The 24374-nt window shown below is 40.8% G+C and overlaps 2 protein-coding genes across 9 annotated transcripts; both read left to right on the top strand.

Moving 5' to 3' along the window:
- The first annotated feature begins 618 nt into the window (after nucleotides 1-618).
- Nucleotides 619-10877, top strand: LOC108698157 (ficolin-1-A-like). 7 transcript variants are annotated; one of them, XM_041572290.1, is made up of 12 exons: nucleotides 634-733; nucleotides 860-973; nucleotides 1062-1115; nucleotides 1220-1255; nucleotides 1480-1515; nucleotides 2263-2390; nucleotides 2479-2608; nucleotides 2850-2984; nucleotides 5286-5506; nucleotides 8612-8740; nucleotides 9047-9181; nucleotides 10505-10640. In XM_041572290.1, exons 1-11 carry the CDS (start codon nucleotides 634-636, stop codon nucleotides 9071-9073), a joined length of 1110 nt encoding a protein of 369 aa, XP_041428224.1. In that variant the 3' UTR covers nucleotides 9074-9181; nucleotides 10505-10640. The 7 variants fall into 7 exon arrangements, with proteins under 7 accessions (XP_041428226.1, XP_018084923.1, XP_041428225.1 ...); XM_041572291.1 differs by lacking the exons at nucleotides 9047-9181; nucleotides 10505-10640 and adding an exon at nucleotides 8369-8496 and having other exon boundaries at nucleotides 633-733; nucleotides 5286-5487; nucleotides 8612-8736; XM_041572293.1 differs by lacking the exons at nucleotides 9047-9181; nucleotides 10505-10640 and adding an exon at nucleotides 8369-8496 and having other exon boundaries at nucleotides 633-733; nucleotides 8612-8736.
- An 8080-nt stretch (nucleotides 10878-18957) lies between these two features.
- LOC108698847 (ficolin-1-B) lies at nucleotides 18958-22360 on the top strand. Of its 2 annotated transcripts, none has more exons than XM_041572295.1 (5): nucleotides 18958-19349; nucleotides 20328-20455; nucleotides 20563-20692; nucleotides 21009-21170; nucleotides 21912-22360. In XM_041572295.1, exons 1-5 carry the CDS (start codon nucleotides 19256-19258, stop codon nucleotides 22160-22162), a joined length of 765 nt encoding a protein of 254 aa, XP_041428229.1. In that variant the 5' UTR covers nucleotides 18958-19255; the 3' UTR covers nucleotides 22163-22360. The 2 variants fall into 2 exon arrangements, with proteins under 2 accessions (XP_041428229.1, XP_018086183.2); XM_018230694.2 differs by having other exon boundaries at nucleotides 18979-19349; nucleotides 21036-21170.
- The last annotated feature ends 2014 nt before the right edge of the window (nucleotides 22361-24374 follow it).

Here is a 24374-nt window from a genome sequence, read left to right as displayed (position 1 = left end):
TAATAATTGATAATTTAATACATTCAGTTTTCCTTCCTCAAACTTTATATTGGGTCTCCTGTATCTATCAGTCTTTGGAACACTCTACTCTTCTGATCTCTGTTAATTCCACTGATGTATTTGATTGTTTCTCTCTCTCTAGATGTCAAAAGGTGGCCCTGGTATTCTGGACACTGGAATAGAGTGTTCAAAAAAATTGTCCATTTGCAAATCTCCTGTAAATCACATAATAATTTAATTTCATCACTTATCTCCTGTTGACAACTCCTTCTTTAGCCACAAAATTCAAAAGTAAAATGTTCGAGGTCAATTTTTGTTCTTTAGCAATTCTCCTATTGACCATCTGTCTCCCCATTAATTGTTCATATAATTATTTTATGGGTTATCAAGATAGATCCTGGATGGTTTAATAGGAAGAGTTAATGCAACTGTAAATCACCAAGTCAACAACTTGAGCAGAAACCGCAGCAGATGTGGGAATTAGCAGTAACCAGGCAGGTTCCGGTTGAGTAATGCAGGTTGCTTCACAGCAAAAAATCTGTACAACCCCATTGTGATGATGGTTAGAAGGAGGGACAGAGACCAGAGATAGTTCTATCCTACTTGTTATAAAATGTTGCGGTAACCCCCAATATGAGTATTTGTACTGCAAGTAGAACCATGACTGGGTGGGTGCAGAGCTTTCTCCTCATGGCGGCCTCTGTACTATCCAATGCAGAGGATACCTGTCCTGGTAAGTGATAAGATAAAATACCTCAACTAATAGCACTATCTGTTTGGTTTCAGCTGTGTTAACTGGTCCTTGATATGCCCTGTGACTAAGATTTGTCAAGCTTATAACTATATACTCTTCCACCAGATGTGAAAGTGATTGGCGTGGGGGCCTCAGACAAGCTGACCATTCTGCAAGGATGTCCTGGGATTGCTGGAGTACCAGGACCACAAGGACCCACTGGCCCTGCAGGAGCAAAAGGTAAGAGATACTCTTTTCTTTTACTCAATCTTTGTAGTGAAATATCACTAAAAACTAATGATATCCCCCTCCCACGATGCATTTTCAGGAGATGCAGGAGCCCCTGGGATTCATGGGAAGATGGGACCCGCTGGCTTAAAAGGTAAATAAACAACTAAACAAATGCAATAATTTAGCTATTTTACAAATATCCATAACTTCTATAATATTTTGTATCTAGTCTACTTTTTATTTTTTCTTCCACAGGAGAACAAGGAAATTCTGGGCAAAGAGGGCAAAAAGGTATTTTCAGGATTTAGTTGGGCTTCAATACCTGCAGTTTTTACACACTAACAGAAATCAGTAAATACAATCATGGACATAACAAATGTATTCTTCCCAGATCAAGTATTCCATGTGATGTATATAAAAAGATGAGGCCCCTCACCTAGAGGAATTGTACTTTGTATGTCATTATGTAATATTGGGTTCTGAGAATTTTAACAGAAATCTAATCCCGTGTATAGGTGACAAAGGGGATCCAGGGGTGCCAGTTCCAGGGAGTAAGTACTCATTGGCTGTTTTTCATAGTTTAAAAAAGTTCTAATTGCTAACAGACTGTATCAGAGCTCTTAGCATGGCCAGGTGCCCTCAACATGATACACAGAAGGGTAAGATAGGTATGAAAAGTTTGGGGAAACTTATTTCTGGCAGTTCCCTCTAGGCCCAGTGGGAATATTGACCTCTGGGAGGAACTGTGACTGTGGGATAGTTGGTATAGTAGGGAGAGATGGTGCCTATAGTAACAGTGGGATAATAGTCTCTGGGAAGGGAGTTTAACCGTGAGAAAGCAGGTATAGTAGGGAGAGGTGGTGCTTCTAGTAACAGTGGGATAATAGTCTCTGGGAAGGGAGTGTGACTGTGGGATAGCAGGTGTAGTAGGGATAGATGGTGCCTATAGTAACAGTGGGATAATAGTCTCTGGGAAGGGAGTGTGACTGTGGAATAGCAGGCATAGTAGGGAGAGATGGTGCCTATAGTAACAGTGGGATAATAGTCTCTGGGAAGGGAGTGTGACTGTGGGATAGCAGGTATAGTAGGGAGAGATGGTGTCTATAGTAACAGTGGGATAATAGTCTCTGGGAAGGGAGTGTGACTGTTGGATAGCAGGTATAGTAGGGAGAGATGGTGCCTATAGTAACAGTGGATAACAGTCTCTGGGGAGAAACTGTGACTCTGGGATAGCAGGTATAGTAGGGAGAGATGGTAGATATAGTGGAAGCGGAGATAACCAATATTGTTTTCCCCAGCTGCACAAAATTGTAAGGAATGGCTGGATCAGGGAGGTACAATCAGTGGCTGGTACACAATATACACCCCCAATGGGCTTCCTCTCTCTGTGCTCTGTGACATGGAAACTGATGGAGGAGGATGGATAGTAAGTTGTGGGGGTCTTTAATTGGGAATTTCAGCATGATAGCCTTAATAACTAATGGACACTGGAATATGTACTTATCCCACCCCAGGTGTTTCAGAGAAGAGCAGACGGTTCAGTGGATTTTTATCAAGACTGGAATTCATACAAGAGAGGGTTTGGACGCAAAGAGAGTGAATTTTGGTTGGGGAACGACAATCTCCATCTCCTCACAGCAACCGGTGAGACCTATATTTCCTGCTTCCGGTTAGACTGTTTGGCCTTAGAATCTTCTCTATAGAAGTTAGACTTGGGATGCCGCAGATATTTATCCCTGTATTCATTTAACCTCAATCCCTAGATGGCTTCAAAATGAGCTTCTCATCCCAAACCTATTTCTTCTCAGGATAAGGATCCCTGCCTTTGTACTCTCCCCTTTTACAATTCTCAGTGAAGAGTGTTTTCAAAATGTTCCTCATTTAGGGAATTTCCAGCTCCGAGTGGACCTGACGGATTTCAGTGACAAGCGCACTTATGCCTCATACAGCAACTTCCGTATCCCTGGGGAGTCTCAGAATTACACCCTGAGTCTGGGGGGTTTCACAGGAGGAGACGCAGGTACAAATAACCCCCCCCCCCTTCCCAAATGAAGGGATATGGGCAAACAAGTCAAATGGAAGTGCATGCATTTACCTGTAGCTGTTGCTCCAAAGGGGGCAATTTCAATGTGTATTTCGGGGGTAGATGAAGCTTCAGCTAGACCCCACAGTGCCTTTTAGAATCTGGTTCTGGTAAATCAAGGGTGTGTTTGCCATGACAGCAGTGCCCCATAGGTTACTCGGGGCAGTAAAAAGTTTCTCCTTATAATAAGTGACAAACTGTATTTTTTTAAAGCAGAAAACTGTTCAATGCTCGTGAATATTTGAATCTGGGGCTTCTTCTGTGGATCTGCGACCAGCCTCTCTCTCTTTTTTGCACTGTTGGTTGAGGTAGAAAGGCTCTTATGGTAGGATTGCCACCTTTTCTGGAAAAAACACTGACCTTGCTTTTCTTTTATTAATAACAGTCATTTAGCTCTTTGTTACTGGCCAAGCAGCAAACCTTTGTTATGGTGAATTACTAGTAGGCAGTGTACCATATACATAATCCATACTATAGGGGAAAAGAGACAAAAGTCTCAGTGAAAAGTGCTTTTATACACAATTATACCAATGTTTTTAATAGGGAATAAAGATAAATATATAGGAAGGTCAGTGATCCCAATGTTAATTAATAGGGAATAAAGATAAATATATAGGAAGGTCAGTGATCCCAATGTTATTAATAGGGATAAAGATAAATATATAGGAAGGTCAGTGATCCCAATGTTATTAATAGGGAATAAAGATAAATATATAGGAAGGTCAGTGATCCCAATGTTATTAATAGGGAATAAAGATAAATATATAGGAAGGTCAGTGATCCCAATGTTATTAATAGGGAATAAAGATAAATATATAGGGAAGGTCAGTGATCCCAATGTTATTAATAGGGAATAAAGATAAATATATAGGAAGGTCAGTGATCCCAATGTTATTAATAGGGAATAAAGATAAATATATAGGAAGGTCAGTGATCCCAATGTTATTAATAGGGAATAAAGATAAATATATAGGAAGGTCAGTGATCCCAATGTTATTAATAGGGAATAAAGATAAATATATAGGAAGGTCAGTGATCCCAATGTTATTAATAGGGAATAAAGATAAATATATAGGAAGGTCAGTGATCCCAATGTTATTAATAGGGAATAAAGATAAATATATAGGAAGGTCAGTGATCCCAATGTTATTAATAGGGAATAAAGATAAATATATAGCAAGGCCGGTATTTTTTTCAGAATAGGTGGCACCCTATACACAGTACAAGGCTTGCCATATCCAGGCTGCTGACAGAAGGGGAATGACTGCAAGCACACAGTTATATATCATTGTTACAAAACATGAGGTGTTGGCACTGCACCTTGGCCAAAATCTGTGATATATCATGTACCACATCCCCTCACTGAATGTGACACTGCCTGTTATCATGACAGGAAAAAAGGCGCAAGGGATCCTGGGAGTGAGGGGAGGAGCTTCTCTCTCTAACAGGAAAGGAGCTACTTGTGGCTATTGTGAGGCAGTTGTAGAACAGACAAAAGTGATGAGAAAATGAGAGAAAAGAGAAATGATTCCCACAGACAGGAGAGAGGGAAGGATCTGTGAGGGAATGGGGAGCAGCCATGGGAGTGAGGGAGTGAAGCACCAGCCCATTGATATCAATGTAACACACAATACTCTGAGGTAAAAAATGGCTCTCACACACTATTGGCTCTTCCTAATTGTTCTACTTTATTCTCTTTAACAAATCAATAAAGTTTGTTTCCAACACCCACCATTTGTCTGCTGGGGAAAAGCAACAGTGTCCGTTCCACCACTATTGAGTTAAACACAGGGGTCATTTATCAACACTGGGCAAAGTTGCCCATGGGCAGTAACCCATGGCAACCAATCAAATTGCTGCATTCATTGTTCTACTTGCAGCTGGCTTTAAAAAGCTAATCACTGATTGGTTGCTATAGGTAACTGCCCATGGGCAAATTTGCCCAGTGTTGATAAATGAGCCCCTAGAGAGAGAGAAAGTAACAGGACTGGCTGAGTCTGAATTCCCAGTAACCCCCAGAGCCATGACATGATTGTATTGCGTGAATAGTTTAAGCTATGGCCATGAGAGGCCTGTGTGCTTCTCCTCTCACAATGCTTTTATTTTCCTGCTTTCAATAAAAATGGAATTCAAAACAAAATGTACACATGCTGTTTGCGTAGCCACAGAATGGGAATAAAAGGAGGGTAGTGATGAATGTATTCTTAAAAATGACATAAATACTCCTCATTCGTGCAGGTGACTCCCTCTCTGGGCACAACGGCTATTCCTTCAGCACTAAAGACAGGGACAATGACATTTATCTCGAAGGCAGCTGCGCTCAGAGTTACAAGGGAGGTTGGTGGTATTCCGTGTGCCATGGGTCCAACCTGAACGGACTCTACCTACGTGGAGATCACACCAGCTACGCCAATGGAGTTAACTGGAGTACAGGAAAGGGGTACAATTACTCCTACAAGGTGTCAGAAATAAAATTTCGTCCCCAGGCTTAAGGAAGGGAGGTAACTTGATAAATAACAGCAGCCAATGGGCAGTACCGACCCAATATAACTTTAAAAACCCGCTGCACCTGCTTCTTCGCACTCCTAGGGAAACTCTTTAAGGGGGCAATCACCAAATAAATATCTGTTTCCAAAGCAGTTTTTACATGTATTTACTTTAGTTATCAGCAGAAAGAAGTTTTGTGCCAGACAAAAATTTTTTACACACTTCAAAATAACAATCGAGTATCCGCGTATATTATATACAGTGATCTATATTGTAACAAAATGGGACATGTTCAAGAGCAGAAATGCAGAGCATCAGAACAATGGGCATGAATTAACCTGTACCACAGGGTCCCTTTGAAGGTGGTGTAGTAATTTCAGGTAGTTGGACCATGGTCTCACTGGGGAAAAGACATTTGCATATACTTCCAGACACTTCAATACAGAGGCACAGACAGTTCAATTGAGTAAAACTGTATTTTGGCTACTTTATTGGAGGCTTTTCCAAAGAAAAAAATAAAACAAAGAAACGTAAGCCTGTCTGGCTCTAACTAATACACAGTATGTTTTCCATTACAATCCCAGGACAAGGGCATTATGCCCCAATCCTTTACAAGGTAAATGCACAAAGTAGTTTCAAATTTACAAGGCAGTAAGATCAAACAAAACTGCAGCTCCTGCATTCGCTAAAGATCTCTCCCTTATAGGCTGGAACTACACAGTGCACGTTCTTCCGATCCAACGTGATGAGAGGAAGCGCAGACGTCACGTCGGATGCACCGAATCTAATGTAAGTAATACAAATATCACATGTACAAACTAATTGCATCCGACACGACTGTTGGATGAAGTCATGTTGGATGCAATCAGTTTGTAGATGCAACATTTGTATTACTTACATTAGATTCAGCGCATCCAATGTGACACCTGTGCTTCCTCTCATAGCGTCGGATTGGAAGAATGCGCTCCATGTAGTTCCAGTCTTACACTGAAAACTCAGCTCCTTTTCTTAGGGAGCCAGCCCCTGCACAGCTGCAGCCTAATCACAATGCAGCTACCTGCCTGGGAACCAAATTCACCTGGAGTGGCTTACTGAAATAGAGGACTTTTGTCCAGAGACTCCAGCTTTTATTTAAGCTGAACAATAGTAAAATAAAACCCTTTCATTTTTTTTTCCTCATTGCAAAACTGATAATTGTTGAAGTTACCACACATATGACAGGAATTTGGGGGAGCAAATATATATCAAGCGGTAGGGGAGTCGATAAATAATGTCATGGTGAGTTATAGGGACTCGCCCCAGTTCCCAGGGCATCAACAATTAAACATATATATAAAGTATACGTCTCATGACTCAATATTAGTTAAAATTCAAAAATGTATTCAATGTCACATTAAAATGGTACATACTGACCCCATATGGCCCACCTTACGCTTATCATAACCTCCGGTGCTTAGTCATACGTGTCTTTGTCTATGACTAAGTACCAGAGGGTATGAAACGAGTAAGGTGGGCCATATGGGGTCAGTATGTACCAGTTTAATGGAATCAATTTTTGAATTTTAGCTAATATTGAGTCATGGGACATATACTTTATATAAAGGAATCTGGTGGAAACATACACTGCATCCACCTGTTTCTCAGTGTTTCTCTTACAGTGGACAAACATTTGTTCTTCTGGTCTTGGCTAGTGCCAATTGGTCTTCCTAGAAGATAAAATATTCCTACGTAATGAAAGCAAGACTTGTTCATTTAAGTGACATGATCCACTTAATATTTCAAATATCAATTACTGCATCTAATTTTTTGCTTTCCACACCTCCTCCGTTCGTAAAAACGCCCAGCAGAGCTGACTTGACAAGTGAAAAAAATTGGGGCAGTCTTCTGCAGCCTACTCCTAAATATTGTTTACAGTTTGTTTAGCAAATCACTTGGGTTGAGATCAGGTGAGAACTGATTTTCATAGACACTGACATTTCAAGCACAGAGGCCCAAAACGACTCCCAAAAATTAATACTCTATGGTATCTTAAAGCAGCCCCTTTGGCATCTTTCTAGGGCCAGTGAGTAAAATTACCTCTTAGGACTGGGGCCGTAGCAGGTATAGTAGAGAGAGTTGGTGCCTTATCCACATAATAACTTTTGGATTGCTAATTTATTTCTTTGCACACATTCCTATAACATACCCTCACTATTCTGGTTCATAAAACAAGAATGATCAACCTTAAGCAAAAAAATATTGCATTCTCAAAAACATTTTGTGAGGTTTAAGTTAAGCAAATTGCATGGGGTGAGATGTCAAAATTAGGGTCACATGATGAAATTTTGTCCAATTATACTACTGTGCAAATTAAAGCTCCTGGCTGATTTGGGCTGTAGAATTAATTGATGCTATATAACCACCCAGTTAGCATCTTAATAAGAAACTGAATAACATGTTGGAACTGGCAGTAACCAGGCTGGTTCTCAGCCTTTAAAGACAAGTACCAAAAGGATTAGTGTTGGGAGGTTCTGAGTTCTTCAACACTGTTTATAAAAGGCAGATGTGCCTAATACATTGAACATGTGTCCTGCAAGAAGAACCATGACTGGGTGGTTGCAGAGCTTTCTTCTCTTGGTAGCTGCTAGCATTTCCAATAGAGTGGATACTCACCCACGTAAGTTACTTACTCAGAGCACATCGAATAGGTGTTATAGCAGGTATTGTAGGGTTAGATGGTATCTATAATAGGATAATAGTCTCTGAGAAGCAACTCTGGCTGTGGGATAGTTGGTATAGCAGGGAGAGATAATGGATATAGTAGCAGTGCGATAACTTATATTATTTTTTCCTAGTTCCACAAAACTGCATGCAATGGATGAATCAGGGAGATACAATCAGTGGCTGGTACTTATTAGATACCCTCGCTGGACTTCCTCTGTCTGTGTTCTGTGATATGGATACCGATGGAGGGGGATGGATAGTAAGTTGGGGGGCATAAAATAAAATGAAAATAGTCTTAAAAGGAGATGTAGAGAATAAGAACATTAAAAATGAAAATATATTGGAACTTCTATTATACTTACACCCCTTTCCAGGTGTTTCAGAGAAGAGCAGACGGGTCGTGGATTTTTTCAGAGACTGGAATTCATACAAGAGAGGGTTTGGTCACAAAGACAGTGAATTTTGGTTGGGGAACGATAATCTTCATCTCCTCACAGCAACAGGTGAGACCTGTATTTCCTGCTTCCACAAAATCATTGACTTTGAACCCTTGTCTTTTTTATTTGCTTGTGCTTTTTGTGGGGGGCGTAAATTTCCACCTACTAATGTAACTGTCGCTATTCAGATCTCCTTTGTTTTATTGCAGGGATTAAGTTGTTTGAGAAATAAAATGAGTAGTTAATTTAGAAACATTGTCCATCTTAATCTGGCAACTGTTTTAATAAATAGAGATTGAGTAAATGTCCAGGTTGAGTGACAGGTAGTCACTATAATATTGATAGATTCTTCTTTCACTTTTTCTCATTCAGGGAATTTCCAGCTCCGCATCGACCTGACGGATTTCAGTGACAAGCGCACTTACGCTACATACAGCAACTTCCATATTGATGGGGAGTCTCAGAACTACACCCTGCATTTGACGGGTTTCACTGGAGGAAACGCAGGTACTGTACATATATCCCCCGAATGTAAGGGATCTGGGCAAACAAGTGAGAGCTTTAGAATGGAACTCTTCCTAAAACCCCTAGTTGTGTGGATGCATACCTTTATAGAGATGCCCATGTTAAATGCTGCCCCAAAGGGAAGAATCTATGTGGGATTAACAGCGTGGGTTTCTGGGTTGGGTTGAGCGTCACCCACAGTGCCTTGTGATATCAGGTTCTATAGTAATATATCTAGAGGGATAAAAAATGAATAATATTATCTCTTAAAATGACTTGGCTGAGGGGGGCTAACCCATCTATTTAACCATTGACTTTCTGCTGGTACTTTTTCATCTTCAAACATACCAGCATTGACTACTCCCATCCTCAAAAAGAAACCTTCTTTTAATCCCAGCTCTCCCTTCAGCTATTGTTACTACTAATGTTACACCTAACCTACTTCCATTTTCCTCCGAAGTGTTGGAATGGTTTGTTTATAGTCGCCTTTTCCAGTATCACTCACATCTCTTTCTTGATCTACTGCAATCTGGCTTACTCCTAACATGCTCAACAGAACCTGCAATCTTCCCTTGGCACAGTCTAAAGGTCACTATTTCACTCTCATCCATCCATCTATCTCTCTCTTAAAGGAGAATTCAACCTGTAATAAAACCCCCCTTACCCTGGGTAGACCCCCTCCCTCATCCACCTCAGCCTACCCGCCCCCCCCCCCGGGCAAATGCCCCTAATCTCATACTCACCCCACATGCAGTTTCTGGCCTCGGCGTTCACTGCAGCCATCTTCTACTTCTCTGGTAATCTTCTTGTTTTGAGATCGTTTTCAACGCATGCGCAGTTGGAGTAAATGTTCGGAAATTTTCATGGCTTTCTGTGCACGGAAATTTAATCCAACTGCACATGCACCAGAACTTTTGAAAAAGACCGAAGAAAGAAGATGGCTGCCGTGAACTCTGAGGCCAGAATCTGCACGGAGGGGTGAGTAAAAAATTAGGGGCATTTGCGCGGGGGGGAGATAGGTTGGGGGGAGGGGGGTCTACCCAGGGTAGGGGGGAGGGTTTTTTTCTATTACGAAGTGAATTACGAGTTGAATTCTCCTTTAAGAAGGATGACCACCCACTCATCCTAGACTTTTTGTACTTAGCTGACATTCATGGCACTGCTCTCTCATGGTTCATATCGTAGTCGTATCTTTCTGATTTCTCCCTTGCTTTGTGTAGCTGCCCTACTGGTTCTCATAGAGCTTCTATTTTCCTTTTTTAAATTAACTTTTTATATAATGATGTCTGTATCCTTTATAATGACAACCACTCCTGTCCCATGCAGGTAACGCCTTATCTGAACACAATGGCTATTCCTTCAGCACTAAAGACAGAGACAATGACATTTATGAGGGCAACTGCGCCCAGCAGTTCAAAGGAGCCTGGTGGTATACAAGGTGCCATCTGTCCAACCTGAACGGACTCTACCTCCACGGAGATCACACCAGCTACGCCGATGGAGTTAACTGGAGTATGGGCAAGGGGCTATATTATTCCTACAAGGTTTCGGAAATGAAGTTTCGCCCCCAGCTTTAAGGAAGGGAGGTTGCATTAGATAACAGCAGCCATTCGGCGATACTGTCCAAAGATAAGTTTAAAACCTCCCAGGGAACGTTTTAACTGGATAATCACCAAATAAATGTCTGTTTCCAAAGCAATTGACTTTTTTTGTATATTTAATTTAGTTGCTAATTGCAGAGGGGGTGGCATGTGGGACTACTGTAGCGTAATAATGGTGTGTCAGTGTATGGTATTATGATCTGAGTTGGAACATGCTAAACAGTACAAATGCATAGCACCAGTACCATGGGCTCTAATTAACCCAGTGTTTGTATAAATGTAATGATACAGCAGCCTTGTGATGGCTATATCTTTTCCTGAGTTCCAGCACTGTACCACAAGGTTTCTCTGAAGGTAGAAGTATACTTGTTCTTCTATAAAGTGCCCAGATTCTCACCCATTTGTTGTGTCCCATATACACAGGTGATGAATAAAGCTGTCAGTTCACTACACATTCTGTGGCTGGTGCTAATATGTCTGGTGAAAGAATGACTTATATTGAATACATTATAGGCCTCTTCCCTATTAATTACATTGGCATTAAGCACTATTTATTCTGTTTAGGTGGGTAAAACACTGGTCAGGTGGCATCCCTACCTACAAGATCCATACTATGTGGGAATAGAAGGAAAGTCTCAGTGAAAAGTGCTTTTATCCACAGTACATGTAAGGCTTGCCATATCCAGGCTGCTGACCTCTAAATCCCACAGAGAGAAGGGGAATGACTGCCAGCGCACAGTTATATATCATTGTTACAAAACATGAGGTGTTGGTACTGCACTTTCCCCAAAATCTGTGATATATCATGTACCTAGGGTTGCCACCTGGCCAGTATTTTACTGGCCTGGCCGGTAAAAATGATGGGAGATGCCAATGTTATTAATAGGGAAAAAAAGATAAATATATAGGAAGGCCGGTATTTTTTTTCCAGAAAAAGTGGCAACCCTACATGTACCACATCTTGTCCCCTCACTGAATGTGACACTGCCTGTTATCATCACAGGAAATAGGTGCAAGGGATCCTGGGAGTGAGGGGAGGAGCTTTTTGTGACAGGAGAGTTTCTGATGCTTGTGGCTATTGTGAGGCAGTAATTGAACAGACAAAAGTTAGGAGACAATGACAGAGACAAAAGAGAAATGATTCCCACAGACAGGGAGGAGAGAGAGGGATGTGTGAGGGAATGGGGAGCAGCCATGGGAGTGAGGTTGTGAAGCACTGGCCCATTGATATCAAGGGGGTAACACACAATACTCTGAGGTAAAATATGGCTCTTTCAGTCCCACACACACTATTGTCTCTTCCTAATTGTAATTCCACTTTATCCCCTTCAACAAATCAATAAAGTTAATTTCCAACACCCACAATTTGTCTGCTGGGGAAAAGCAACCGTGACAATTCAGTCTCCAGTGAGTTAAACAATCCCTCTTATAGGAGTAATCACCAAATACATATCTGTTTCCATAGCAATATGTGTAGCTTAATGTACTTTAAATGTTTTCATATATTTAATTAAGCTACTGCTATGTGAGAGGACCTTAGCAACCCATTATAGTGACCTCTAGTTGAAGAGCAAGACTTATAACAGAAAATAACACTTTAAAATAGCAATGGAGTGTCTGTGTTTGGGTTGTGCAATGATTTATGTTGTAACAAAATGGGAGAAGCTAAAGAGCACAGATACATAGCACCAGTACAATGGGCCTTCATTTCTTTATATAAAGATTCTCACTTATACATGTCAACATATACAGAACATGCACAGAGTTACAGATCACTTTACTTTATACAATTCAGTGACATACAGTAGTTACTGTGAATCACTAGTAGGCAGTCATAACTACATTTTTATACATGATCAATACTATGGGAGTAGCTGCCCTACTGGTAATCATACATCTTTTATTTTCCTTGTTTAAATTAACTTTTGAATGATGTCTGTATCCTTATAATGACTTAACTACTCCGGTCCCATGCAGGTAACTCCTTATCTTAACACGATAGCTATTCCTTCAGCACAGAAGACAGAGACAATGACATTTATGATGGAAACTATGCCCAGAGTTACAAAGGAGCCGGGTGGTATATAAGGTGCCATCTGTCCAACCTGAACAGACTCTACCTGCGTGGCGATCACACCAGCTACGCCGATGTAACAGGAGTACAGGCAAGGGGCTACAGTACTCAAGGTTTTACAAATTAAGTTTTGTCCCCAGCCATAAGTAAGGGAGGTTGCATTATAAGTTTAAAACCTCACAGGGAACATTTTAAAGGGATAAGCCCCAAATAAATATCTGTATCCAAAGCAATTTTTGTAATTTAATGCAGTTTGTCTTTTTTTATGTATTTAATTTAGTTATTAGCAGCATGCAGTTAATTGCAGAGAGGATGGCGTGCAGGGACTACTGTAGAGCAATGATGGAATGTCAGTGTATGGCTTGTAGCATGATCTATATGTAACAAAATGTGACATGCTAAACAGTACAAATGGACAGCACCAGTACCATGGGCCCTAATTAACCCTGTGTTTGTATAAATGTAATGATACAGCAGCCTTTTGACAACAATATCCTTTCCTGAATTCCAGCACTGTACCACGGGGTTTCTCTGAAGATAGAGGTATACTTGTTCTTCTATAAAGTGCCCAGATTCTCACCCATTTGTTGTGTCCCATATACACAGGTGATGCATAAAGCTGTCAGTTCACTACACATTCTGTGGCTGGTGCTAATATGTCTGGTGAAAGAATGACATATTAAATACATTATAGGCCTCTTCCCTATTACATTGGCATAAAGCACTATATATTCTGTTTAGGTGGGTAAAACACTGGCCAGGTGGCAACCCTATCTCCAAGATCCATACTATGTGGGAATAGAAGGAAAGTCTCAGTGAAAAGTGCTTTTATACACAGTACATGTAAGGCTTGCCATATCCAGGCTGCTGACTTGCTAAATCCCACAGAGAGAAGGGGAATGACTGCCAGCGCACAGTTATATATCATTGTTACAAAACATGAGGTGTTGGCACTGCACTTTCCCCAGAATCTGTGATAAATCATGTACCACATCTTGTCCCCTCACTGAATGTGACACTGCCTGTTATCATCACAGGAAATAAGTGCAAGGGATCCTGGGAGTGAGGGGAGGGACTTTTTGTGACAGGACAGTTTCTGATGCTTGTGGCTATTGTGAGGCAGTTGTTGAACAGACATAAGTTTGTGAGAAAATGACAAAAGAGAAATGATTCCCACAGATGGGGTTGAGAGAGGCATGTGTGAAGGAATGGGGAGCAGCCATATGAGTGAAGCACCGGCCCATTAATATCAAGGGGGTAACACACAATCCTCTGAGGTAAAAAAATGTCTCTCTCAGTCACACACACACTATTGTCTCTTCCTAATTGTAATTCCACTTTATCCCCTTCAACAAATCAATAAAGTTAATTTCCAACACCCACAATTTGTCTGCTGGGGAAAAGCAACAGTGACAATTGAGTCTCCAGTGAGTTAAACAATCCCTCTTATAGGAGTAATCACCAAATACATATCTGTTTCCAAAGCAATATTCGTAGCTTAATGCACTTTGAATTTGTTCATGTATTTCATTTAATCACCCCAATGCTATGTGTGAGGACCTTAGCAACCCATTATAGTGACCTCTAGTTGAAGAGCAAGACTTATAACAGAAAATAACACTTTCAAATAGCAATGGAGTCTCTGTTTTTGGGTTGAGCAATGATTAATGTTGTAAAAAAATGGGAGAAGCTAAAGAGCACAGATACATAGCACCAGTACAATGGGCCTTCGTTTTTTTATATAAAGATTCTCACTTATACATGTCAACATATACAGAACATGCACAGAGTTACAGATGACTTTACTTAATACAATTGGTGACATTCAGTAGTTACAAAGGTTCTTATGGTGAATCACTAGTAGGCAGTCATAACTACATTTTTATACATGATCAATACTATGGGAGTAGCTGCCCTACTGGTAATCATAGATCTTTTATTTTCCTTGTTTAAATTAACTTTTGAATGATGTCTGTATCCTTATAATGACTCAACTACTCTGGTCCCATGCAGGTAAATCCTTATCTTAACACGATAGCTATTCCTTCAGCACAAAAGACAATGACAATGACATTTATGATGGAAACTATGCCCAGAGTTACAAAGGAGCCGGGTGGTATATAAGGTGCCATCTGTCCAACCTGAACAGACTCTACCTGCGTGGCGATCAGACCAGCTACGCCGATATAACCGGAGTACAGGCAAGGGGCTACAGTACTCCTACAAGGTTTCAGAAATTAAGTTTTGCCTACAGCCTTAAGTAAGGGAGGTTGCATTATAAGTTTAAAACCTCACAGGGAACATTTTAAAGGGATAAGCCCCAAATAAATATCTGTATCCAAAGCAATTTTTGTAATTTAATGCAGTTTGTCTTTTTTTATGTATTTAATTTAGTTATTAGCAGCATGCAGTTGATTGCAGAGGGGATGGTGTGTGGGGACTACTGTTGAGCAATGATGGAGTGTCAGTGTATGGCTTGTAGCATGATCTATATGTAACAAAATGTGACATGCTAAACAGTACAAATGGACAGCACCAGTACCATGGGCCCTAATTAACCCTGTGTTTGTATAAATGTAATGATACATCAGCTTTTTGACAACAATATCCTTTCCTGAATTCCAGCACTGTACCACAGGGTTTCTCTGAAGATAGAGGTATACCTGTTCTTCTATAAAGTGCCGAGATTCTCACCCATTTGTTGTGTCCCATATACACAGGTGATGCATAAAGCTGTCAGTTCACTACACATTCTGTGGCTGGTGCTAATATGTCTGGTGAAAGAATGACTTATATTAAATACATTATAGGCCTCTTCCCTATTAATTACATTGGCATAAAGCACTATATATTCTGTTTAGGTGGGTAAAACACTGGCCAGGTGGCAACCCTATCTACACGATCCATACTATGTGGGAATAGAAGGAAAGTCTCAGTGAAAAGTGCTTTTATACACAGTACATGTAAGGCTTGCCATATCCAGGCTGCTGACTTGCTAAATCCCACAGAGAGAAGGGGAATGACTGCCAGCGCACAGTTATATATCATTGTTACAAAACATGAGGTGTTGGCACTGCACTTTCCCCAGAATCTGTGATAAATCATGTACCACATCTTGTCCCCTCACTGAATGTGACACTGCCTGTTATCATCACAGGAAATAAGTGCAAGGGATCCTGGGAGTGAGGGGAGGGACTTTTTGTGACAGGACAGTTTCTGATGCTTGTGGCTATTGTGAGGCAGTTGTTGAACAGACATAAGTTTGTGAGAAAATGACAAAAGAGATGGGGTTGAGAGAGGCATGTGTGAAGGAATGGGGAGCAGCCATGGGAGTGAAGCACCGGCCCATTAATATCAAGGGGGTAACACACAATCCTCTGAGGTAAAAAAATGTCTCTCTCAGTCACACACACACTATTGTCTCTTCCTAATTGTAATTCCACTTTATCCCCTTCAACAAATCAATAAAGTTAATTTCCAACACCCACAATTTGTCTGCTGGGGAAAAGCAACCCTGACAATTCAGTCTCCAGTGAGTTAAACAGTCCCTCTTATAGGAGTAATCACCAAATACATATCTGTTTCCAAAGAAATATTTGTAGCTTAATGCACTTTGAATTTGTTCATGTATTTAATTTAACCATCCCAATGCTATGTGTGAGGACCATAGCAACCCATTATAGTGACCTCTAGTTGAAGAGCAAGACTTATAACAGAAAATAACACTTTAAAATAGTAATGGAGTCTCTGTTTTTGGGTTGAGCAATGATTAATGTAAAAAAATGGGAGAAGCTAAAGAGCACAGATACATAGCAACAGTACAATGGGCCTTCATTTCTTTATATAAAGATTCTCACTTGTACATGTCAACATATACAGAACATGCACAGAGTTACAGATGACTTTACTTTATACAATTGGTGACATACAGTAGTTACAAAGGTTCTTATGGTGAATCACTAGTAGGCAGTCATAACTACATTTTTATACATGATCAATACTATGGGAGTAGCTGCCCTACTGGTAATCATAGATCTTTTATTTTCCTTGTTTAAATTAACTTTTGAATGATGTCTGTATCCTTATAATGACTCAACTACTCCGTTCCCATGCAGGTAACTTCTTATCTTAACACAATAGCTATTCCTTCAGCACAGAAGACAGAGACAATGACATTTATGATGGAAACAGTGCCCAGAGTTACAAATGAGCCTGGTGGTATATAAGGTGCCATCTGTCCAACCTGAACAGACTCTACCTGCGTGGCGATCACACCAGCTACGCCGATGTAACCGGAGTACAGGCAAGGGGCTACAGTACTCCTACAAGGTTTCACATATTAAGTTTTGTCCCCAGCCTAAAGGAAGGGAGGTTGCATTTTAAGTTTAAAACCTCACAGGGAACATTTTAAAGGGATAAGCCCCAAATAAATATCTGTATCCAAAGCAATTTTTGTAATTTAATACAATTTGTCTTTTTTTATATATTTAATTTAGTTATTAGCAGCATGCAGTTGATTGCAGAGGGGATGGCGTGCAGGGACTACTGTAGAGCAATGATGGAGTGTCAGTGTACTGTATGGCTTGTAGCATGATCTATATGTAACAAAATGTGACGTGCTAAACACTACAAATGGACAGCACCAGTACCATGGGCCCTAATTAACCCTGTGTTTGTATAAATGTAATGATACAGCAGCCTTTTGACAACAATATCCTTTCCTGAATTCCAGCACTGTACCACAAGGTTTCTCTGAAGATAGAAGTATACTTGTTCTTCTATAAAGTGCCGAGATTCTCACCCATTTGTTGTGTCCCATATACACAGGTGTTGCATAAAGCTGTCAGTTCACTACACATTCTGTGGTTGGTGCTAATATGTCTGGTGAAAGAATGACTTATATTGAATACATTATAGGCCTCTTCCCTATTAATTACATTGGCATTAAGCACTATTTATTCTGTTTAGGTGGGTAAAACACTGGTCAGGTGACAACCCTACCTACAAGATCCATACTATGTGGGAATAGAAGGAAAGTCTCAGTGAAAAGTGCTTTTATACACAGTACATGTAAGGCTTGCCATATCCAGGCTGCTGACTTGCTAAATCCCACAGAGAGAAGGGGAATGACTGCCAGCGCAGTTATATATCATTGTTACAAAACATGAGGTGTTGGCACTGCACTTTCCCCAGAATCTGTGATATATCATGTACCACATCTTGTCCCCTCACTGAATGTGACACTGCCTGATATCATCACAGGAAATAGGTGCAAGGGATCCTGGGAGTGAGGGGAGGGACTTTCTGTGACAGGAGAGTTTCTGATGCTTGTGGCTATTGTGAGGCAGTTGTTGAACAGACACAAGTTGTGAGAAAATAACAAAAGAGAAATGATTCCCGCAAATGGGGGTGAGAGAGGGATGTGTGAAGGAATGGGGAGCAGCCATATGAGTGAAGCACCGGCCCATTGATATCAAGGGGGTAACGCATAATCTGAGGTAGAAAATGGCTCTCAGTCCCACAAACACACTATTGGCTCTTCCTAGTTGTTGTTCTACTTTATCCCCTTCAACAAATTAATAAAGTTAATTTCCAACACCCACAATTTGTCTGCTGGGGAAAAGCAACAGTGACAATTCAGTCTCCATTGAGTTAAACTCAATATGCTCATTCCCATATCTTCTAGAATTGTTTGATTTGTTTGAATTTGCCCAGTGGGGTTTTTCTACACGTATAAACAACATGATCCACTTAATATTTAATGAGCTAAGAACTAATTTTCTTGCACATCTCCCTGTTAAACACCCAGTAGGAATCAACCTGGAACAAGGAAATGGAGACAAATGGGGTCAAGTATTCAGCAAATACATACTCTGACATGCCCTGATATTTTGAGTACAAAGAGGCCCAAACAGCACTCACATTCCCAATAAATAGTGACAGTCTATGGCATCTCACAGCAGCCCCTCTGGCATTTGCCATAATCCACAGATTGTCAGTCTGGGCCTGGGTGTGATGACAAAATGAAGGGTCTGCCCAATACTTTTTTATTTTATGAGATTGAACTACTGCTATAAAACAATGTGAAACAAATCAGTAAGACTTAATTTATGATCTGGAACTGATAATTAAATCAGATACACCATTGCCCATAAATATTTATTTACCCCAATCTACTTCTGCCTGGAAAATGAAGTTTCTGGCTGGTTTGGGCTGTAGAGTTTATTGCTACTATAAAGCCACCAAGTAAACACCCTGACCAAAAACTGCAATACATGTTGGAACTGGCAGTAACCAGGCTGGTTCTCAATTTTAAAGACATGTGCCAAAGGGATTAGTGTTGGGAGGTTCTGAATTCTTCAGCGCTGTTAATAAAAGGCAGAGGTGCCTAATACATTGGCCATGTGCCCTGCAAGACGAGCCATGGCTGAGTGGTTGCAGAGCTTTCTTCTCTTGGTTGCTGCTATCATTTCCAATGTGGTGGATACCCACCCGGGTAAGTTACTCACAGCACATTAAATGCCAGAATTATTGAACCATGAGTGTTATCGCAAGTAAAATAGGGTGAGATGGTGCCTATAGTAGAAATGGGTATAATAGTCTCTGGGGAGGGACTGGGGCTGTAGGAAGCAGATATAGTATGGAGAGATGATGCCTGTAGTAGCAATGGGATAATAGTCTCTGGGAAGGGAGTGTGACTGTGGGATAGCAGGTAAAGTAGGGAGAGATGGTGCCTATAGTAACAGTGGATAATAGTCTCTGGGAAGGGAGTGTGACTGTGGGATAGCAGGTATAGTAGGGAGAGATGGTGCCTATAGTAACAGTCGGATAATAGTCTCTGGGAATTGAGTGTGACTGTGGGATAGCAGGTAAAGTAGGGAGAGATGGTGCCTATAGTAACAGTGGATGATAGTCTCTGGGAAAGGAGTGTGACTGTGGGATAGCAGGTATAGTAGGAAGAGATGGTGCCTATAGTAACAGTGGATAATATTCTCTGGGAAGGGAGTGTGACTGTGGGATAGCAGGTATAGTAGGGAGAGATGGTGCCTATAGTAACAGTCGGATAATAGTCTCTGGGAAGGGAGTGTGACTGTGGGATAGCAGGTATAGTAGGGAGAGCTGGTGTCTATAGTAACAGTCGGATAATAGTCTCTGGGAAGGAACTGTGACTGTGGGATAGCAGGTATAGTAGGGAGAGATGGTGCCTATAGTAACAGTGGGATAATAGTCTCTGGGAAGGGAGTGTGACTGTGGGATAGCAGGTATAGTAGGGAGAGATGGTGCCTATAGTAACAGTGGATAATAGTCTCTGGGAAGGGAGTGTGACTGTGGGATAGCAGGTATAGTAGGGAGAGATGGTGCCTATAGTAACAGTGGGATAATAGTCTCTGGGAAGGGAGTGTGACTGTGGGATAGTAGGGAGAGATGGTGCCTATAGTAGCAGTGGGATAACCTACGTATATTATTTTTTCAGTTGCACAAAACTGCCAGGAATGGCTGAATCAGGGAGGTACAATCAGCGGCTGGTACACTATATACACTTCCACTGGATTTCCTCTTTCTGTCCTCTGTGACATGGAAACTGATGGAGGAGGATGGATTGTAAGTTGGGGGCATAATATGAAAATGGCGTCTAAAGGGCATTTAGAGCATACGATCATTAAAAATTAAAGGGTATTGGAGCATCTATTTTCCTTACCCCTCCCCAGGTGTTTCAGAGACGAGCAGACGGTTCAGTGGATTTTTTCAGAGACTGGAAATCATACAAGAGAGGGTTTGGTCGTCAAGCCAGTGAATTTTGGTTGGGGAACGATAATCTCCATCTCCTCACAGCAACAGGTGAGACCTGTATTTCCTGCACAAAACCACTGAAGCTTGAGCCTTAAAGCTCCTCTTCTGCCCTTTTGTCTTTTTAATTTGTCTGTCTAGTTTTTTATGGGGGGGTATAGGGGTGTATAGTTAATCATGCCTCTACCTCCTCACTGACAAAAATACAGCAGATCTCCTTTACTTTATGGCAGGGATGAAGTTGTTTGAGAAGGGGAATCAGTTGAGACTTGTAAAGCTCCTTTAGAAACCTTTGCCTCTTTCTCAACCTGGCGATCGATAGCAAGTGTTCGGGTTCAGTGACAGGGAGTCACCCTAATATTTTCAGATTCTTCTTTCAATTCTTCTCATTCAGGGAATTTCCAGCTTCGCATCGACCTGACAGACTTCAGTAACAAGCGATATAACGCCACATACAGCAACTTCCATATCGATGGGGAATCTCTGAACTACACCCTACATTTTACGAGTTTCACAGGAGGAAACGCAGGTACAGATTTTTCGGGAAAATGTATTGATAAATAATGGGAAGTAACCCATGCGGATTTTGTCGGAGTATTTTTCAGAAAATAATGACATAAATCTTGATAAATAACCCTCTTAGTATTTGCATCCCCTGCAATCTGGCCTCCCCCCCAACACACACAACAGAAACTGCACTCTCAAAAAACAATTATCTTCCCCTAGCAAAAATCTTAAAGTCACTACTCCATACTCATTCTTCTAGATCTATCTGTGGCTTTTTACACAGTTGACCATCCACTCCTCCTAGATATTCGTGACACTGCTCTTTCAAGGTTCAAGTCTTATACTTCTGATCACTCCCTTGCTTTCTCCATCTCCACTTCATTCCATCATTCACTTTCTCTGTTGATGTTCCTCAAGACTTTGTCTTAAGCCCTCTGCTGTTTTCACTCTAGACTGCTTCGCTAGGAAAATGTATTCTGTACGTTGGATTTCTGCACACCTTCATGCTTATGATACACACATTAACTCTCTTCTGTTATGTCCTCCTGGATGTCACAGCTCCACCTGAAACTGAATCTCTATAAAACAGAATTCATTATATTTCTACTGACACTTTCCCTTGTATCTCAGGATCCACCATCATCTTTTATTGATTTGATACTAAATATAGAAATGCTGTTTGGGGAGCCACATAATTGGAATAATAGGAGAGTAATGATGTCTGAATCCTTTAAAATGGCATAACTACTCTTATCTCATGCAGGTGACTCCCTATCTCCACACAATGGCTATTCCTTCAGCACTAAAGACAGAGACAATGATATTTATGCATACAACTGTGCAGAGATATACAAAGGGGCATGGTGGTATATAAACTGCCATGCGTCCAACCTGAACGGACTCTACCTGCGTGGAAATATCACCAGTGACTCAGATGGAGTTATCTGGAGAGAAGCCATGGGGTACCAATACTCCCTCAAGGTGTCTGAAATGAAGTTTCGTCCCCAGCCTTAAGGAAGGGAGTTTACTTGATAATAAGCAGCAGTCATTGGGCGCTACTGACCCAATACAACTTTATAACCTGCTGCATCTGTTTCTTCTCTCTCCCAGGGAACCTCTTGAGGGGTAATCACCAAAGAAATATCTGTTTCCCAATCAGTTTTTGTAGCTGCACTGTAGCTCATTATACTGACCTCTAGTGTAAGGGGAAGACTCAACAGAAAATAAAACTTTGAAATAGCAATGGGGTGTCCTTGTATGATTTGTACATTGATGTTGCAACAAAATGAGACATGCTAAGCAGCACAAACGCATAGCACCAGTACCATGGTACCCTAATTAGCCAAATAATTAGGGTATTACAGCAGCTTTTTGGCAACAATATCCTTTCCCAAATACCAGCACTGTACCATATGGTCCCTATAACAAACCCTCACTATTCTGGGTAATGAAAATCCCCTACAGAACAAACTTGCGGGGGTAAGTAAAAAACAAGTCGGTGGAGCCTTCAGCATTCTCCAAAACATTTTGTGAGGTTTGAGTTCAGCAAATCACTTGGGTTGAGATGACAAATTTTATGGCCAGATGAACTCAAACCTCATAAATATACCCATTTATACTACTGGACAGAGTGATATAAACACAAAAATAGGAACAAAGGCAGACTCAATTCAAACTCCAGCTTTTTCCTTTTACTTAAGGTGAGATTCCAGCAAATGTTTCAGGGCCAGGCCCCTTCATCAAGTGCTGGAGTTTTTGCAGAAGCATTGAATTGAGTCTGCCTTCGTTTCTATTTTTGTGTGTATATTATGGAGGCTCTTATTTGCAGCAGAGCCAACATTGAGCACCTCTCATCAGTAAATATATACTTTTATTTTGTATACATAGAGGCAGAAAGAAGTTTGGATTTTATATATACATGACAGAGTGAAGCTCCTGGTTGGTTTGGGCTGGAGAATTAATTGATGCTATAAAACCACCAAGCAGCAATTTGAGCAGAACTGTAACACGCTGCAACTGGCAGGAGTCCTTCTCCACTTTAAATAATTGGGAGAGGTACAAATACACATGGCATGTGGCTCTGCAAGAGGAACCACCTGTGTATTTCAGAAATTGGATCCAAATGCCTAGATGGCTTCAAAGTGAATTGCTCTCTTGCTCTCTCTCACTTGCACAGGACCCCCTTTGGCTGGTTGTTTCTTCCCCCATATTGTTATGCATATGGTATGGTTACATTCAGCAACCTTCAAACTCCTCCACTCAGCTGAACCCTGTTGAACTTCCTCACCAAAATGCCTTCTGAAGTATTCTTGTTGTATGATTGTCAACCAGGCAGTTTACTATAATTACCATAGGACATTTTCCAACCAGATCAGCAACAAGATACTATCTGGGGCCACTCATGAATTTTTCAGCCACACCATTTGGTTCATAACAGCGGAAACATTTCATATAGCTTCCCATGATGGACTTTCAGCTGCTTTTTGAGACTAGTGTCCACTCCACTAGCACTCCCAATACTGTAATTACCCTCTTCCTTAATTTCTGTAAAATGGTGATGGTCTCCTGCTTGGAGTTGGCTCAGGATCTCCAGTTTACAGTCCATCTCTGACGCCTTGTGGTGTATCATACACTGTTGATAAACCTTTAATTTTTTGTGAAGCTCATCTTCATTCACTATTAATGATGAGATTCAATATTGAATACTATATACATTACTACTATACATTCTCCCATTCTGCTCTTTTCTTCCCACCGGCCTCAACATGATCTTATCTCACCTCCCAGGGCTACTTTGGGCAAAAACGCAACTATAAAAGCTATTATTTTTCTTGTTTAAATAACCTTGAATGGACTCTATCTCCATGGATAGCCAACCACCTATGCCAATGGAGTTAATTGGACTTCTAGTAGAGGGTATAATTACTACTACAAGGTGTATGAAATGAAGTTTTATACCCAGGCTTAAGGAAGGGAGCCAGATAAGCCTTGTAGTATACAATGTGATGCTTCAGAACTTATCTGTGATCCATTGTGTATCCTGTGCTTGAATGACTGCCCCTATATCTGCACAGTAGCTTCTTTATATAAACTAAATAGTTATTCTGAAGCAAACACACCAGTTTTACCAGTGCAGAGCAACACTACATTATATTGTCATTCTTTTATAACACTTTCATTCTTTGGTGTTACCGTTGCTTTAATAATATATAACTTAATTACTTGT

The sequence above is a fragment of the Xenopus laevis genome, chromosome 8L (genome assembly GCF_017654675.1).
Source record: "Xenopus laevis strain J_2021 chromosome 8L, Xenopus_laevis_v10.1, whole genome shotgun sequence".
Classification (NCBI taxonomy): domain Eukaryota; kingdom Metazoa; phylum Chordata; class Amphibia; order Anura; family Pipidae; genus Xenopus; species Xenopus laevis.
Note: the sequence above shows the minus strand (reverse complement) of the source record. Positions and strands in the feature narration are given on the sequence as shown.

What these genes read in the sequence shown, in the direction of transcription:
- LOC108698847 (XM_041572295.1), top strand. Translation starts at nt 19,256, where the DNA reads ATGTGCCCTGCAAGACGAGCCATGGCTGAGTGGTTGCAGAGCTTTCTT. An exon ending in TGTGGTGGATACCCACCCGG is followed by an intron (nt 19,350 to 20,327) that starts GTAAGTTACTCA and finishes TTATTTTTTCAG; the next exon opens with TTGCACAAAACTGCCAGGAA. An exon ending in TTTCACAGGAGGAAACGCAG is followed by an intron (nt 21,171 to 21,911) that starts GTACAGATTTTT and finishes TATCTCATGCAG; the next exon opens with GTGACTCCCTATCTCCACAC.
- LOC108698157 (XM_041572288.1), top strand. Translation starts at nt 634, where the DNA reads ATGAGTATTTGTACTGCAAGTAGAACCATGACTGGGTGGGTGCAGAGC. An exon ending in TTTCACAGGAGGAGACGCAG is followed by an intron (nt 2,985 to 8,611) that starts GTACAAATAACC and finishes ACCCCTTTCCAG; the next exon opens with GTGTTTCAGAGAAGAGCAGA. An exon ending in TCATCTCCTCACAGCAACAG is followed by an intron (nt 8,741 to 9,046) that starts GTGAGACCTGTA and finishes TTTCTCATTCAG; the next exon opens with GGAATTTCCAGCTCCGCATC.